This window comes from Sabethes cyaneus, chromosome 2 (genome assembly GCF_943734655.1).
Source record: "Sabethes cyaneus chromosome 2, idSabCyanKW18_F2, whole genome shotgun sequence".
Lineage (NCBI taxonomy): Eukaryota > Metazoa > Arthropoda > Insecta > Diptera > Culicidae > Sabethes > Sabethes cyaneus.
The window spans coordinates 28839314-28858287 of NC_071354.1; the positions used below are offsets into that span (position 1 = coordinate 28839314).

The 18974-nt window shown below is 43.7% G+C and overlaps 1 protein-coding gene across 1 annotated transcript in view; it reads right to left on the minus strand.

Moving 5' to 3' along the window:
* LOC128735218 (uncharacterized) overlaps positions 1 to 15954 on the minus strand; it is an 81152-nt gene extending 65198 nt beyond the window's left edge. The window contains exon 1 of the mRNA XM_053829711.1: positions 15466 to 15954. Coding sequence (XP_053685686.1) covers positions 15466 to 15954 — 489 coding nt within the window. The remainder of the gene's footprint in view (positions 1 to 15465) is intronic.
* Between the last annotated feature and the right edge of the window lie 3020 nt (positions 15955 to 18974).

Here is an 18974-nt window from a genome sequence, read left to right on the forward strand (position 1 = left end):
ACTTCTTCTTACTTCTTCTTACTTCTTCTTACTTCTTCTTACTTCTTCTTACTTCTTCTTACTTCTTCTTACTTCTTCTTACTTCTTCTTACTTCTTCTTACTTCTTCTTACTTCTTCTTACTTCTTCTTACTTCTTCTTACTTCTTCTTACTTCTTCTTACTTCTTCTTACTTCTTCTTACTTCTTCTTACTTCTTCTTACTTCTTACTTCTTACATCTCATTTCTCTATTCTCTTCTCACTTCCCTATTCTCTTCTCACTTCCCTATTCTCTTCTCACTTCCCTATTCTCTTCTCACTTCCCTATTCTCTTCTCACTTCCCTATTCTCTTCTCACTTCCCTATTCTCTTCTCACTTCCCTATTCTCTTCTCACTTCCCTATTCTCTTCTCACTTCCCTATTCCTTTCTCACTTCTTTATTCAATTCTCCTTGCCAACATCTACCTACAACTTCTCCCTACCTATTTCTCCAAACTCACTTCTCCTCACTTTTTATTTCTCAATTCTAATTTCTTACGTCTCATTTCATTACGTCTCGCATCATATTCTCATCTTCTCGTATAATCTCATTTCTGACGTTTCATTTCCCACATCTCATTTTCCACTACTCATTTCCTTCTTTTCATTCCTCACTTCCTACTTCTTACTTCTAATTTCTCACTTCTTCCTTCTCAATTCTCACTACTCACAACCCGCTACTAACTACCAACTATTCATTTTTCAAATCTTACTTCCCTGTTGGCGATTTTTTCAAAATTTAGTATCTGCATTACTAAACCATTTAGTATCTGCACACAAAAAACGGATCTATCTCGGAACCATGTACACTTAAAATATTTAAAAAATCGATTTTCTTTTTTTTTCATTGCTATTTCACTTACATCTATTTAAATGCTCATTTTTTTCATTAAAGAATTCCTAGCAGCCAAATTTCCTACCTTGTTACGTGCAGAAGAAATGTCAATTCTCATTATAGCAGAGGCAAAATTTTTATCTGAAATTACCATTTAACATAAAAATTTTCTTCTGACCTTTCAAAACATATGTCTTTCCACAATCTCACATCGCTGTTTAGCCCCTAGTTCCAATTAAATTATCTTTTTAAAACATTTTGAAATCATCTTTCTTTTCTCACTATTTGGTTTTTCCATCGAAACAATTATTTAAATTTCTTTGCCGTTTACCAGAAAATCTTGTCAAATAAATCTTTCACTTTATTTGCAGAGTTATTGGCGGTTTGAAAGTCTAAAATTAAATTATTTTACTGTAATTAGTTGAATTTATCACCTGCGCATGTTTATTCATTAAAATATAGGATATTATTTGACTGTACCGGGCGAGAACCAGGGACTGAAACGGTTACACTTTTGCTCTACATTCACCAGCATGCAATGCCATGTCAGACTCTTAACCAATACCATCGCTCGATACTGTTTCTGTATCGACAGTGCCTTATCTTTTGTAAGTATCGAGACTAGCCCGAATACGTACATGATAATAAGCAAACATTTTCGTACGTCAGCTGACCGTTCATTCAAAATGTCGTGCACAAATGACATGCATTTACCGTTATTTGCTTACAGTTGTAGTTTAAATAGTATAGATAAGAGATAGAGAATACGGTGTATCGGAGACCTTCTTATTTGAATACGTGTGGTTTGGGGGAAAGCTGTATGTTTGGTTTACGTGTGCAAAAGTGTCTCCAAGACTGATGACATTTTCTCCCCGATACCGAAAAGTGTACGATACGTAGAACAAAGGATTTTCTCGTTGTTTCTTGCATTTCTTTTCGGTCCTTGTGTACAAGTAACATGTCTTCTTTTCCTTTGATTTCAAGAAGCTGAATGGAATTAGGTAGGTTTTATTTCTAATTCCCGTCGTAGTAAGTAAAGCCATTCTAATTTTCATCATTTGTTGGATGGATTTAATGAATACTCCAAAAGTTCTTGTGCTGATTTGACTAAAACACACTTACCTTCCGATCCGTGAACTTTGAAATCACTGAAAAGCGATTATTAAACAATATTATTGAAATTACGCATCTGACTTTGTTTCTTAAATTCGTCGTACCGTTTTAAAATCCGTCCATCAAAATTTTTCATCGTCCGAACTAAAAATCACAAGAATTTTTACGACGCTAACGCGCATATATGTGTGTAGGATGGCATAACAAATGTTATTCTGCAAAAATTTTGCAGGTCAGGTAAGTTTTCCTGGCTGTAGAATAACGACAACGCCTTGCGTGAGTTATTTCACTTATGAATGACGGAAATCAAAACGATTAGTCGACATTTTCTTCTTCGTCGCACGAAAAAACGTAAGAAATTTGGCTGGTAGGACTTCTTTAATGATAAAAAGCATTTAAATAGATCTCAGCACACTTTGATTGATCGCGTATGATAGACAACACACTAAAATATTAGGGCATAACCAGTTTTGCATTGTGTGTCATAAAAATGCTGATATTTTTAATAATTTGTGTTGGATAGGACGGGAATAGGCAATTACGACGAAACAGCAACATACCCTATTATTTCTGGTTCCACTTGATTCCTTGGAATTCTCTCAGCGATACATGCTGCGCAGTTGACCAGGCCGTTGACAAGAAAAATGATTGATTGAAGCAATCATCATTTTCCAGGATCAGAGATGGAAGATCGACGTTTTTGATCAAATCTGTGAGCTATCGCCACACGTATAGATCACGATCCGTACAGGTCATGACAAACAGTGAATCTTTAATTTTAAACACAAAATTTTGTTCTCTTAACAACTCGTAGCAGTCGATCACAGTGTTAAATTTCAGTTAACTGCAAGCAAAAAGGTTACTCATGTTGTTTATATTGAGATTCACGTACTGCCTACAACTAATCGTCTGTATCTGTTATATTTCTCCACACAATCAATCAATGAATATGAGCTGGCATGAGGTTTGTCATAATCTGTACAGATCGCGACAAAATGTTTGTCGCTTACAAGTAGTGATGTCAATGAATCTGAATCTGATCGCTCCATGTTCTTAATCGCTAGAAGTAATTTTTTTCATCCCTGTTCAGGGTGCTTTCAAGAATTGGCTGCGTTAGTATGAGATTAGATTACAATCTCATACTCGCTCCGAGGGACAGGGACAAACTGGCTGTTCAAAGGTTCTAGAATGTTTACAGAGTGATGGTATGGGGATGTTTGAAGGTTTCATTGCTGTTCACTGAACTTGGTGTTAAAATTAACACTAAATATTACATCGATAATGTACTATTCCTATCCCCATTCTTATCGTCAAAAAACATATACTTTATTGCACATGGCAGCAGTTTCAAATTCGTTTTTTAATAATAATAATTATCCTGTACTTACTAAATACATTGAAAATATGCTGGTCAAGCAAGGAGGGGTGCAGTGAGGAGGCAATAACTAAAAACTGATGGTTCAAATTGATAAATTGCAAACATATGTGGTAAACAAAGAAAATAACCACGCTAATAATTTTCGCGTGGGACTCTAAATAGGTGAAAACTCCGCAATACAAGAATTCACCATACTGCTTCCAACAAGATTCTGCACCGTCTCACCAGGCGAAAGCCGCACATGCTTGCTTTGAGGACAACTTTCCGGATTTTGTTTCTTCGAAAGACTGGCCTGCCTTTTCGCCTGATTTGAAGCCTTGACTTCTGTGCATGGGGTTACATACTAGGCAAACTAGGAAGCACTAAAGGATTGACTGTGGTTACTTCCAAGCAACGTTTGGAGAAGATTTCGGCTGCAAAATCTCAGGATATCGTGCGTGCCAGCTGTAACGGATCATCCATTGAAGATCGACATGTGGGGAGGCCGACTGACGATGGTCGCGCTCTCAAGCCTTTGGGGTAGTCTTTAACTTCGTTCCATTAGGTAGTCTAGCCTCGGTTTAGCGCTTATATTCTTTATCCTGCAACAAAATTAACAGCTGAACATTTCTGTATTATTTTTAAACTTTCTTACTAACAGTGTTTTTTGTAATTTTTTTCATTTTACTTCTATCGGACTTTACGACGAGGCCGATGGCCCAGCTTCGGCTAATTGCGCCAGGTTTCATCCTGTTGGCATTAGCAGCACAGACTAACAACTGTAACACTGAAGCCTCATTCCATCGCCAGTAAAGCAGGGTTTATTTACTGTCGCTAACTTTTTTTCGGGGATAACGGCAGATAACACGAAAAGGCTTTTGGTGAAAGTTGAGTTTGGGATCGGACTATACAACAGTTCAATTCAATGGACAGAGTAGTCTAAGTCCCCCCTAACAAAAAAAATAGGGGTTGTTACCTAATTTATTTTGTAACATCGTTACACTCTATATTAGTTACATTGTTCAGATATTTTATTGAGATAGAAAAAATTCTGAAGCAGATACTAAATGAGCTGTTATTCGAGGTGAATAAATACTAGTTACTCTGACGGTCATTCAAACACAAGATGACTTAAAAGATAATTTTAGGGCAAAGGCTTGGCACCGCGGCACCGACTGTTCATCTTTCAAATAATCGGCCACAATTAAATTGGTATTGTATTGTTCATTTTTGTAGAATAAAAAAATTTGTTAGCGATTTCAACCATTAAATTAGGTTGGTTTTTAATACAATTCAACAAGGCTTACAGGAACAGACAAAATAACCGCTCAGAATTGGTTGCTAAGGTTATCGCCAGTCGTACCCTCTACTTTAAACGATAGCTGACGTCGATCATCTGTTTATGGCGAAATTATCCCAATAGCGACCGGTACCTATACGAATCACAACAATCGATTTGAGCCTGCTAAAAATATTTCACATCGCATCGCCAGGGAATCGCCAATTAGCGTACGACTGCCAATTGCCATTAGCTCTGCGATGCGATGGCTGCGCAAAAAGTCACATTGAACCATTCACCGTTGCGTTGTCCGTTAACGTCGTGTCAACATTCACGGATCAAATCAATTGAAGCACAGTCCGTGCCGGCTGGGCCCGAGATGTCCGAGAATTCGTGCGTAATCATTACCAGAATGGATCGTGAACTGGCTGGGCCAGCTCGGCTGCTGCAAAGGTCGTCCGCTGACCACGGTTCGGACGGACGGACGGTTCGACGGTTGCTGGCTGCCAACCGGGGTGTTAATTGAATTATGTAAATTCTTACGCTGCTCCTACCTAGTAGCAGCGGGTCGTTGGTTTATTTGACAAGCCAAACAAATAAATGTTGCACGTCTCGTTGGGCATTCAAATATTGTGCTTCTTTCAGCCAGGATAATCACCCACGTTGTATATGTACTAAAAAGCGATGGTTAAGGTAGGGAATGGCCTCCACGCCACGATCATCTGCGTGATTGCGCTATTTGCTGCTTGCAGGTTTCCAAGGTGTTAACTATGGCGATCGATTGGTGTGCTGATACCAAATTACACCGGCGGCCGCGGAGTAAATATTTGTCTTCATTTGATCGATGAGGGTGGTTATTTTCCACTGCCGCAATCAATTCTTCTCGATTCTTCCCGCTGCTGCATGAAGGCGATCATTCAGCATCTTCGCTAGCATCGCGGGGGAAGCACATTTATTTTTTTTTCTCATTTGACCTCTATGCGTTCTCTGAACTGCATTATTGGTTGGTTCGGTCGGAGGGGATTGCTTGGTGATGGTCTTGAATCGCCTCCGTCGAGATGCAAGTTGAAAGGGCAAAAGAAACGGGTTTTTCTTCTTTTCGATCGAAACCTTTAATCGTTGCGTGTATGCTATTGGAGGCTCTGTAAGCAGGATCTATAAAGGATCCCTTGGTTCGATGATACATACGGTGATCTTCTTCCAACAGGGGGAATTGAAATTAAAAGGAAGCCAACCCCTGGGATTTCGGTTCTGCTGGGATCGCTTCAATGTTGAGAAAACGAAGAGAAAAGATGCGGGATGAAAAAAATAATAGGTTTTTTTTCGTGTAGGGATTCTTCCTTTTTAGACTACAACAAATCAATCTCATTTACTGATAGACTTTTTCTTCCTTCACAATATGTTTTTTTTTTCAGGAATCGGAGCTACGGTGCTGAGGGGATGACCGTACACCTGCAGATGCATTCGCCGGAGGGAAGAATCGAAATAACCTGAGATGCGCAAACCGTTGTTCCTTGAGCCATTATGGTTTTACTTACTCTCCTTGAGCAGATCGTAGGGGAGAAAACGAGCCCAAAGGAGATTTGTCAAAAATTTAAACAGGGGGTTGAAAGGTCGAGCTGAAATCAGGTTGATGCGTAGGATGCGATTGTGTGATTTTCGTTTTAGGGCTTCGGTTCGGCGGATTGTACGGGGCTTAAAAAATCGTTATTATGCCATCCGGTCAGGCCATTCGACGTCGACTGAGTGACGGTGTGAAACTTGCTTCCATCATTAGTGGGCCGACAGAAATCAATTGCAGTCTGTAATTTAGTCGACCAACGCTGAAACGTGTACGGCAAGCTTAGCTGCTGTGGCTAAATTATTAGTGTTGCCGCTAGTTACAAACTTAAATGCCGGCGAACACATGCGAACGTTTAAGCATACAGGTTTTATAGCCCAGGTGTTTTCGTTATGCTACATACTGATGGATGTATTAACAATCGTACGGTTCTGCTAAGTGAAACTGGCAGCGCCGGTGCCGGTAGGAATTTAAAGAAGTATTCTATTACAGAGAGTCAGATTTCGCGATAGAAATCAGTTTAAATTTATCTCCGCTTTAGCCGAGGGATCAGTATGGAATCGAGTAATGAATAACCGGAAAATGGACGGGAATGAATTGTGGCGACCCATGTCGGCCCACTAATGATTTTTTAATGTTTTTTGTAACCGGACAACGACAGCATCGTGATTTGTTTTACTTTGGCGGACAGATTCGCTTATACCACACGAGAATGATCCTGGCTATTAATCTAAAAACACGTTATTAACCGTGTGGTTTAATTGATTTTAGTGATACGTGTTTATAAGATTGGTTTAGTACAAAACTTGGATTGCCCTAGAGGCGAGAAATAGTTGCTTTGTCCAATTTCATCACTTTCATTGAAGTCTAAGAATTATTTCCATACTTAAGCTCACCATAAAGTTGGTTGAAAAATATTGAAATCATATTAAATTCCTTTTAACTTGCCGTACTGATGAGCCTCCCAGTTGGTCTCGAGGTATGATGCTGGCCCAATAAGCCAGTCGTCGTATGTTCGAATCTCGGCTGGGAGAGGCTGTTTGAGTCAACAGGAAGGCACCTAGGCTTTGCTTTACTGATGAGGCTACAAGTCGTTATCGAAATACGCTTGTCTGTGAAGATCGCATTAAATAGTAGAATTAAATAGCCTAGGTGCTACATTCCGTTATCGAAACTTCATCTTCTGTTTTTATATGACAGACTTCGCAGCCAACTGTTAGAGTACAGGACAATTACAGGGCCAGTTGCTACGATCCTTTGGACTCTAGAATTAAATAGAATCTCCAAATTGTTTTCATTTAGTCGTGAATGCTACTAAGCAAGCAAAGCAAAACCATGGGTATAAACATCCTGTTGAGAACTTGACCCTTCTTTATCAACAGACTTCGCAGCCGGCTATTAGAGTACAGAACAATTACTGGGCTAGTGCCACGTTCCTACTGACTCTATAGCACCACCTCCCAGCCGAGATTCGCACATATGACGACTGGCTTGTTAGGTCAGCATCGTTACCGAATTCTACCAAGGACGGATGTCACGCCAACTCGTCTATGGAGTTGGCAGCACCCTCTCAGAATTCAATGAAACTTTGTGTGTATGTATAGAGTTCATGTAAATAAGCAACTTTGCATACTTAGTTTTTCCAAAATTGGTCTAGACCAGCCGTTCCCAAATGGGGGTTCACGAACCCCCAGGGGTTCGCCAAAACTTTAGTTCGCTGCAGAATAGTATAGGGAAATCCGTCAGGGGGTACGCGAACCGAAAAAAGGTTGGGAACCACTGGTCTAGACTAACTTTTGGAAAGGGCTTAATTCTGTTTCTCTTTTTTTTTTAAGAAAATTTAACTCGAAAATTTTAGCATGCACAAAGTTCCATAAATTTGACCATTTTGCAATGTATGGAGAACTTGTAGGCCACAGCCAAAATTTCATCAATTTCCGAGATTGCGTTTTTTGGAAAATCTCTGCCAGGCACACTAATGATGATATGGCACAGTGTGGGACTTTCCCTCTAAACCCCCACGGACGTCCGACCTTAACCCCCCCGGAACTACCGTGAAGTATTGCTTTGGGGGGAGGCTGTGTCTGATACATTTCCAAAAAAAATGTTATGGTGGCATGTCTGGAGTAATATTTGGTTACAAAAATTTATTGAATTTGACAACAATTTAAAATTTTTGTAATTTCATTTAAATAAACGTCAAAACAGGGTATCGAACAGTATCTCAGAGTAACGTACGTATACTGTATAGATGGGAAATTTTATGAGGAACAACTTTGCTGAAGAAAGTATGTACGTATGTACAAATCTCGCTGAGGTATTCACGTTTTTCTGAAGGCGAGACCAAACATATTTTCGCAATTTTCAAATAAGATTTTCAAATAAAATGGGGGGTAACCTTGCATTTCCGAATCGATAAAGGTACTGTCTAAAGCAGCCGTGACCAGACAGAAACTGCGTCAGGTAAAAGTTGACTTCTCCATGCTTTCTTTTTACCCACGTCGAGGGATTCGGTATTAGTCTGTGGGTCCATCTACCGTTCACGGCCGTGTCCCACTGTGACTACTACTTGACCATTGACCACTCGCACCAGTTTCCTTATGCCTCTGGTTTTCTTCCGCCTATAGCACTCGCTGTCCTCTTCCAGGATTACGTCGATGGGAATCAACCCGGCGATAACGCATACTACCTTCAACGAGATAGCCCAGTATGCACTTGCGACCCGCATTGCCTAGAGCCTGAACGTGCCGTTTAACTTCGCTCGATTCCGTTTAGTATTTAATGCTGCAATCCAAGCTGGACCACCGTACCTAAGTATCGACGAGGATTCACTGGCCAGCAAGCGTCTTCTACTACTCCTTGGTCCTGAGTTGTTCGGCATTTTCCTAGCAAGTGCATTAGTGGCCTTCGCCGCCTTCTCGCAAGTGTAGCTGTTCTCGCAAGCTAGAGTTTCACACTCTGCATCCAGTGCAGTGGTTCAGATTGATTTGGGTCACCTCCATTATCTTCTGCCAGTCAACGTGTTTTTATAGACCAGGTATCTTGGACCACCTGTGACTTGGCCATTGCCATCCTCCTTGGTATACAGCTAGTTTTTCCGACACAGCTTAGATCTGTCCGGCTCTTTGCAGTTCCTCGCCTGGTGACCAAAGTTTAAACACTTAACCGTTATGTGTTCAGCTGGGTACCCTTACTTACTTACTTACTTACTTAGGTGGCTTGCCGTCCTAAGACAAAGTCTGTTGAACAAAATTTCTCCATGTAACTCGGTTAAGGGCTACCGCTTCCAATTCCTCGGACACCGAGTACTCTCCGCCAGATCTCGCTCCACCTGATCTAACCATCTTGCTCGCTGCGCTCCTGGTCGTCTTGTTCCTACCGGATTTGAGACGAACACCATCTTTGCAGGGTAGTTGTCCGGCATTCTTGCAACATGCCCTGCCCATCGCATCCGTCCAGCTTTAGCCACCTTCTGGATACTGGGTTCGCCATAGAGCTGTGTGAGTTCATGGTTCATCCTCCGCCTCCATACTCCGTTCTCCTGTACGCCGCCGAAGATCGTTCTTAGCACTCGTCGTTTGAAAACTCCGAGCACTCGCAGGTCCTCCTCGAGCATTGTCCATGTTCCATGCCCGTAGAGAACAACCGGTCTAATAAGCGTCTTGTACAGGGTGCACTTTATACGGGGACTTAGTCTGCTCGACCGTAATTGCTTGTGAAGCCCATAGTAAGCACGACTTCCGCTGATAATACGTCTTCGAATCTCACGGCTGGTATCATTGTCCGCCGTTACCAGTGAGCCAAGGTAGACAAATTCATCGACTACCTCAGACTCATCGCCGTCGATCAATATTCTACTGCCCAAGCGGTGTCGTTCGGCCTCGGTTCCGCTGGCCAGCATGTACTTTGTTTTAGACGTATTTACCTTTAACCCAATCTTTTCTGCTTCGCGCTTTAGTCTGGTGTACTGTTCAGCCACCGCCACAGATGTTCTGCCGATAATATCCATGTCATCGGCAAAGCAGACGAATTGACTAGATTTGTTGAATATCGTGCCCCGCGTGTTGATATCCGCTCGGTTCATAACACCTTGTAGCGCTATGTTGAACAGCAGGCATGAAAGACCATCACCTTGACGAAGCCCTCTGTGTGATTTGAATGAACTTGACAATCCACCCGAAATCCGAACACAGCACTGTGTACCATCCATCGTAGATTTAATCAGTTTGATGAGCTTCCTGGGGAAGCTGTTCTCGTCCATGATTTTCCATAGCTCTTTCCGGTCGATGGTATCATATGCGGCTTTGAAGTCAACGAATAAGTGATGCGTGGGAACTCTGTATTCACGGCCCTTTTGGAGGATTTGCCGCAGTGTGAATATTTGATCCGTTGTAGACCGACCTTCGACGAAGCCGGCTTGATAAGTTCCCACAAATCTATTCGCAATTGGTGATAGACGGCGGAAAATGATTTGGGACAGCACTTTATAAGCGGCATTGAGAACGGTGATCGCTCGATAGTTCTCACAGTCCAACTTGTCGCCCTTTTTGTAGATCGGGCAGATAACCCCATCTTTCCACTCCTCCGGTAGCTGTTCCGTATCCCAAATTCTAACAATTAGTCGGTGCAGACAAACGGCCAGCTTTTCTGGTCCCATTTTATTTCCGCTCCGATGCCATCTTTTCCAGCTGACTTGTTGTTCCTTAGCTGCATGATGGCCTCCTTAACTTCGCCTATCGTTGGGGTTGGCACCTCTTCCCCGTTTGTTGCACCGTCGAAATCGCTTTCCCCGCCGCCATGGTTTTCCGCCTGGGCGCCATTCAGGTGTTCGTCGAAGTGCTGCTTCCACCTATCCGTCACCTCACGATCGTCCGTCAGAATACTGCCAGTCTTATCCCGACACATTTCGGCTCGCGGCACAAAGCCTTTGCGGTATCCGTTCAGTTTCTGGTAGAACTTCCGCGTTTCCTGAGAACGATGCAGCCGCTCCAACTCTGCATATTCCTGCTCTTCCAGGTTGCGATTTTTCTCCCGAAAGATTTGGTTTAGCTGCATCTTCTTCTGTTTGTGTCTTTCCACGTTCTGACGTGTGGCACTGCGCATCTTGGCCGCCCGCGCAGCGTTCTCCTCATCCATCACCCTGCTACATTCATCGTCAAACCAATCGTTCCGCTGATTCCGGGCCACATGCCCGATGGAGCTCTCCGCTACACTGCTGATGGCTGTTTTGATAGTGTTCCAACAGTCCTCGAGAGGGGCTTCGTCCAGCTCGTCTTCTTCCGGCAGTGCAGCTTCGAGTGAATGCGCGTAGTTTGCGGCGACGTCTGGCTGCTTCAGCCGCGCGAGATCTAACCGAGGCTGGCGTCGGTACCGAATGTTGTTCACAACGGAGAGTCTTGGGCGCATCTTAACCATCACTAGGTAGTGGTCCGAGTCAACGTTAGCGCTTCGATAGGATCTGACGTCGATAATGTCTGAGATGTGCCGACTGTCGATCAAAACGTGGTCGATCTGTGATTCTGTCTGATTTGGTGACCTTCAGGTGTACTTATGGTGGATTCTGTGCTGGAAAAAGGTACTACGTACGGCCATATTCTTGGAGGCGGCAAAGTCGATAAGTCTTAGGCCCATTTCATTGGTTCGCTTGTGTGCACTGAACCTTCCAATCATCGGTTTGTATTCCTCCTCCTGGCCAACCTGAGCATTGAAATCCCCGATGACGATCTTGATATCATGTTTTGGGCAGCGGTCGTATTCACTCTCCAACTGCGCGTAGAATTCATCCTTGTCGTCATCGGTACTTCTGACGTGAGGGCTGTGCACGTTGATGATGCTTATGTTGAAGAATCGGCCCTTGATTCTCAACCTGCACATTCGAGGATTGATTGGCCATCACCCGTTTCCGCATCTCGCCCATCACTATGAAAGCTGTACCCAGTTCGTGTGTGTTGCCGCAGCTCTGGTAGATGGTATGTCCATCTCTGAACGTTCGTACCGTTGAGCTCTTCCAGTACACCTCCTGCAGCGCTACGACGTCGAACTTGCGGCTCTTCAATACGTCGAAGAGCACTCGAGTGCTCCCTTGGAAGTTGAGAGATCGGCAGTTCCAGGTCCCGAGTTTCCAATCCATAGTCCTTTTTCGTCGCGTGGGTCTATTCCGATTGTTCCAGTAAGAATATATTTGTTCTTCGTTCCATGCTTTAGTATTTTTCGTGGTGACGGCTTGCAAAGCCTGCTACACCAACCCCCTGTTTCGCCGGAGGGCCAACGAAGCTCGAAAGAGCCCTCCTTTCCTGTCAGCATACGACCTTGGCTTCCACCGGGGTTGGTTACCCGATCTCCACCAAAGTTGCTCGTATCCCAGCTGGTACCACGAGGCGGTAGGAATAGGAGTTGCTGAATAAGAGGCTATGAACCACTGTAGGGTCTATTTTATGCCCACACGTGCACAAGGCACCGACGGTACGCATATTCAGCCGTTTACCAGCCTAGGTACCCGGGGACCTTTTTAGACTTTATTGCCTAGAAAAACAAGGTTTACCTCAACTCAGCCAGCTAAAACTCGTAGAATGCTCCTAACCAATTGAAATAAACCATTTGCCATCATTAGACTGCCTGTAACAGCAGGAGGGTCGAATGGGGGGCTTCGCATTTTTTACCCCATAAGTGTTCGGATGGGGGAAATGTTTCTGACTTTATCAATTCTTGACCGATTTTGGATCTTGAACCCTCAAAAGATTGTAAAATTTGTTTATTTTTAGAGTACGAGACATACAAGACCTGAAAATACGTCTAGTTGCCGTAAATCCGGATCTCCGGGACCATGGTCCAGACCCTAGACAAATTTATACAATTGTCAATAAAACCACACAATAATGGTATCAAAATCCATGAAATCGTTTCAGGAGTTGATGTTTATCCATTTTGAGTCCATTTAACAAGTAGTTTTCGGAATGGCCACTTCGGAGCAGGTTCCTGTACCCTATAAGGCCGCTAACATGTTTGGATAGAAACCCCAGCAATATGTATGTCAAAGGTCATGAAATCTCTCCAGGAGTTGAGTTTTATCAATTTGGAGTCCATTTGATGACTTGTCCCGGCAATGACCACTTCGGGGTAGATTCCCGTGGGGCCATATGAGGGCACTAACATGTTTGGATAGAAACTCCAGCAAAATGTATGTCAAAATTCATGAAACCATTCCAGAAGTTGATTTTTATCCATTTTGAATTCAACTGACGCCGGAGTGGTCATTCCGAGGTCAACTCAGCCAATGGACTTGAAAAGGATAAAAATCAACTACTGAAGTTATTTCATGACTTATGACACATATATTGCCGAAGTTTCTTTTTATATCAAACTAGATGACCCGACAAACTTCGTATTGCCACAAATTAAACTGTGTTGTACATAAATCGTGAATCTCGGATAACCTTTGTCACAATCTCGAGTTTTGCAAGTTTCTGAGGAGTTCATGGGTATTTTAATAAACAAATTTTCCTCACAGTAAAGTAGAATACAACTCCCCCCATCGTTCAGTCATATTCGCCATCATTTCGAACCATTTCGCGGAATACCATTTTGCGGAACACCAATTCTCGGTTGACCATAACGCGGAGTATAGAGTTTCGCAGAATACCATTTCGCAAAAAACCTTACGCGAGATGTATCATTTCACGAAAAATCTTTTCGTAGAAAGTACCATTTCGCAGGGGTGACCCAACTGAAGGAAGTAATGGAGGACAGTAGATGTAGGAAAATAAATAAACCTAGTTGGAGGTGATCTCTACGGGGAGCTGCCCCCCGCAGTGGCCGACGCTTCCGACGACAGGTCGCCGGCAACACTCGCGGCCTGTGGCGTGGTCTCGCGCTGAAATATCTAATGTTACTATTGATAGTTTTTGGTGGTCTTGTTTTTGATTAATGTTTTATGAGTCTAAAATTTCTCGAGTTTGATTAGTTTTTGAGTTACGCAAAAATTTCTGTTTTATTTGTATGAGAGTCCTTATCCCCCTACCACAGGGGTGAGGGGTCTCGAACCATCAATAAAACAATTCCTGCCTCCAAAACCCCCCACATGTCAAATTTTGTTCCATTTGCTTCATTGGTTCTCGAGTTATGAGGAAATTTGTATTTCATGTGTATGGAAGTCCACCCTATTAAAAGGGAGAGGGGTCATAATTCCCCTCCTAAAGAGGGGAGGGGTGTCAATTCACCATAGAAAAAATTCAAGCCTCCAAAAATACCCACATGCCAAATATGGTTCCATATGCTTGATTAGTTCTCGCGTTATGCAGAAATTTGTGTTTCATTTGTATGGGAGCCCCCCCCCCTTTTAGTGGGGGGAGGGGCCTCTAACCATCATAAGAACCTTCCCTGGCTCCAAAAACCCCTACATTCAAATTTTCATTCCGATCGGTTCAGTAATTTTCGATTCTATAAGGAACATTGAGCAGACAGAAATCCATTTTTATAGGTATAGATAAGTTAGTTGCCATATCGGCGAGGGGCCCGATACTTACTCCGGAATGGCCATTCCTGGGACAACCCATTAAATGTACCCAAAATAGATAATAATCAATTCCTGGACGGATTTCATGAGTTTTGGCATACATGTTGCTAGGATTTCTATCCAAACATGTTAGCGGCCTCATTGGGCCCCACAGGAACCTGCCCCGGAGTGGCCATTCCGAAGACTAGTCGTTAAATGGACTCAAAATGGATAAACATCAAAGCCTGGAGTGAATTCATGAATTTTGATACCAATATTATGTGGTTTTATTGACAATTGTACCAGTTTACCTAGGGTTTGGATCATGGTCCCGGAAATCCGGAATTACGGGAACGATATAAATTCGTAAGGCCATTCCGGTCCTACATGCTAAAAATAGACAAATTTTCCAATCTTTTGACGGTTCAAGATCCAAAATCGGCCAATAAACGAAAAAGTTAGAGGCATTTCATTTCGCTGGGTACCCAGGTACCCATCCGAACACTTATGGATGTTAAATTTCCCAAACACATAACGGTTAAAGTATCTTTCGGGTAGTTGAGTAGCTCTCAATGAACACACTGACCACCCCACTTTGATCTTACCCGTCTCCAATACCTTTCTGGCAGCTGCCACTGGAAGTTTAATTGCAGCTATCTGGGTACCCCTGTATCCTTTTCTGAGTCTTACAGAGAAAGGTACCTCTCCTAGATGTGCTTGTTCTTTCAAGGCACTTACTAGCTCATCTTCCGTGGTGATTTCGTCCAGGTTTCTACACTAGAGTGTCGTCTCTTGGGACAAGGCTCTCACCTTCACCTCGCCACCCAAGGAGTTTTCTACCACCTGCTTATAGGTAGAGCTCTTGACCGAAGGGTGCTTCTGCAACTCAAAAAACATATCTCCGTTTTGCGTGCGCCTGGTTCTCGCCACGGTGTCACCCAGTTCCTTGAGTACAGGGACATTCCTTACTCTTCGCAGGAGTTCAGCGTAGGTGCCTTTGTCCTTTAGTTCCACCACTAGGGAGTCACCTTTCTTTCTCAGCTTTCGTGGGTGCATCTTTGGCTCCTTCTTTTTCTTGCCAGTGGCCGTGTTCCAACCATCTTTTTCGACTACTACCTCCTCCGTTTTCTGGATCATAGGCCCTTCGTGAATATCTTTAAGCTTTTTAAGCTTATTCACTGCCACCTCTTCTGGTGACGTTCTACCTCGTTTCTTCGATAGCGGGTTGTGGCGACGCGGTGTTTTCTCGCTTTCCGCTCGGTTCGCTTCCTTAGTGTTTGCCAACGCTTCTTCAGCCATTTATGCTCTCGTTCGCAGGCTCTGCTGTTCCTTATGGACAGCGTGAATGGCGGATTTTAACCTTATCGCCAGCCCCTTGATCTCCTTGTTCACGTAGTATTTGTGCTTGACAAAACCGTAGAGTTTTTCGGCAGCCTTCTTAGCCTTCTCCAGGTTCGATTTACCGTACGGTAGTCCTTGTTGCACGGCCTGCGGATTGCTTTTATCAGTGCCCAGTACCTGCGGTCCTCCTTGGGGATTCTCGCTCTTTTGGGTATTTGCCATATTAGCCTCGGTCCGAGTTGGCGAACGCTGTAATTTCGCATTTCGGGCGAACGGGTCTTCCTTTGCTTTTACTCCAGCTTGTTGTGGTGTTTGTGGATCTATCTCCATGCTGTTGGGCTCCAACTGTATGCCGCTATCCGCTATCCGCTCGTATTTGTGTAGTCGCCTTTACAATCCCATGGGTATCTATGCAAGCAGGGAGGCCATGGCTAGAGACACTCCCCTTATTCTTCATTGGGATAGGGATGTCAGCATCCAATCAGCGTTAGTCGCGAATGTATCACCTGAGCCTACTCCACCGCACTTTGACGTGAGTGACGAGCTTTGAACGTACCTAGAGACCAGCCACGGTTTTAGTGGGACGGATGGCGGCCGTACCATTAGCCTACTTGCCGTTTCGGGAAGATGTCACCCTTCCTTACCTAAGATAGTAGAATAGCACAGCTGTCGGCCCTATAGCGTCTAATCCGATCGTTTTCCCGCCATTCCAGTATACCATAATTAGGATCTTCCTGGAACCGATCCTAATGTGCCCTCGGCACTCCTGACCTGGCTTTAAGGTTTAAAGTTCTGAGCTCTAACAGGACACTGCGACGTCTGCAGCTGGTTTATGGGACTTGAGCTAAGAGCTAAGTGTGTGTGTGTGTGTGTGTGTGTGTGTGTGTGTGTGTGTGTGTGTGTGTGTGTGTGTGTGTGTGTGTGTGTGTGTGTGTGTGTGTGTGTGTGTGTGTGTGTGTGTGTGTGTGTGTGTGTGTGTGTGTGTGTGTGTGTGTGTGTGTGTGTGTGTGTGTGTGTGTGTGTGTGTGTGTGTGTGTGTGTGTGTGTGTGTGTGTGTGTGTGTGTGTGTGTGTGTGTGTGTGTGTGTGTGTGTGTGTGTGTGTGTGTGCGTGTGTTTTTTTTACGAGTAGGGAAATCTAGAAGATACGGTACTATCTGACACCTGAGAAGACAATTCAGGGAGTGGGGTTAGGTATCCCGACCCCCCTAATGGGGCGTGAGGATCCAGTCCAGACCCACTAAAACCCTACTCGAGTCTCCAGCCTCAATCCCCCTGGCACCACCTTATCGGTATTACTTCAGGGAGGGGCTATTGTGCTTAACGCATTCTCTTAGATAACTACTGGACTATGGTAGTTAGTCTGTTTATTCGCCGTTGATCGGCTCTCCAGCGGTTTTGTAGCTCAAGTACAATCTGGGTAGCAACCGCATTGACCGATACCCAGACGTCCGAGCTGGAACTCATTCTTTGGACTAAGTTATCCGGAGTAGTGTCCTGTCCGCTCACTGTCATCATGTTGCTTTTAGCGCCCGCGAAACAAGGGCATATGAAGAAAGCATGTTCTGCAGTTTCCTCTACATCCACACATTCGGGGCACGCGGGGGACTCCGCATGCCCAAAATTGTGCAAATACTGTCTAAAACAACCATGCCCTGACATAATCTGTGTCAGGTGGAAGTTGACTTTGCCGTGACGCCTATTGACCCACCCGGATAGTTCCGGGATAAGTCGATGTGTCCACCGGCCTTTTGTGGAATCAGACCATGCCCGATGCCATGTGATCATCGAGACCGAACTTGTGGTACTCCGTATGCTTCTAGTTCCACGTCGGTTGAAGCACTCTACGTCCTCGCTGATGATGATGCCAATAGGCATCATACCCGCTAAGACGCAGATTGCGTCATGTGACACTATGCGATACGCACTCGCCACTCTCAAGCACATGAGACGATTGGCACTTTCCAGCTTACATAGGTAGCTTTTGGTTCCTAACGCCGATGACCACAGCGGCCCATACTACCATACTTATATGTGGACTGGACCATATTGGCTAATAGCCTTCGCTTGCTGCCATATGCCGCAGAGTTATAAGACATCATTCTATGCCGAGACTATGCCAAAACAGCTGTGAAGCCGGTCGAGCTTGTCGTCGACCATGACTCCCAGGAGCTTTAAGGACCGCGTTGACGAAATAGTTCAGTCCCCGACACTGATCTTTGCTTGCTGCACTGACTTGCGGTTGTTCACCACGAAGAGTGGGTGTGTCTGTGGGTGTGACACTTAACTTCAGTTGACTTTTTCTCGGAGATGACAGAACCGACTCGCGACTCGTACATTGTTTGAAAGGTGTTATTACCGTTTTTGAACTCTTGTCGAAGCGCTTTGCAGTAAAATTGAGATTATTTTTGGAGCACGGTATAAGCCTGCAAGTACCAACACTAAACTTGTTTTCATAAGGTTCGCTAGACGATAGATCAGATCTTTACCGTACGTTAGACTAAATAAGTCCCGGGAGTGCAACTTGCAGACTCATCATCTGCTTTTTTTCTGACAACAAGGCGTATAACACACACTATAATATACACACTTTGTTTTGCAAAAAAATTTGGTTTTACTATAGACTGCATAGCTCTTATTTTCTTAACTGTTCATGAAAATAATAAATCGAGTCAAATTCAATCATGCAAAATAGCTCCAAAAAGCATTTGGTAAAAAACTGTAAGTTATTTGCATATTTATTTACTTCAGCATTCTACGAAAAAGTTATAGCTTGCTGATTAGGCAAATTACACGAATATTTATTCATTTCAGACATATTCTTACCACGGCAACAATAATCCAACCAATCACTAGGTTTGCCAACAGGAAGCCGTTAAGAGTTTAAACAGTTGAACGTTGCTCATATTGAACCGTCGTCGTCGGGTTTCTGCCGTTTGTTCGCATCGACAACATCGCAGCACATTTTTTATGTCCATTG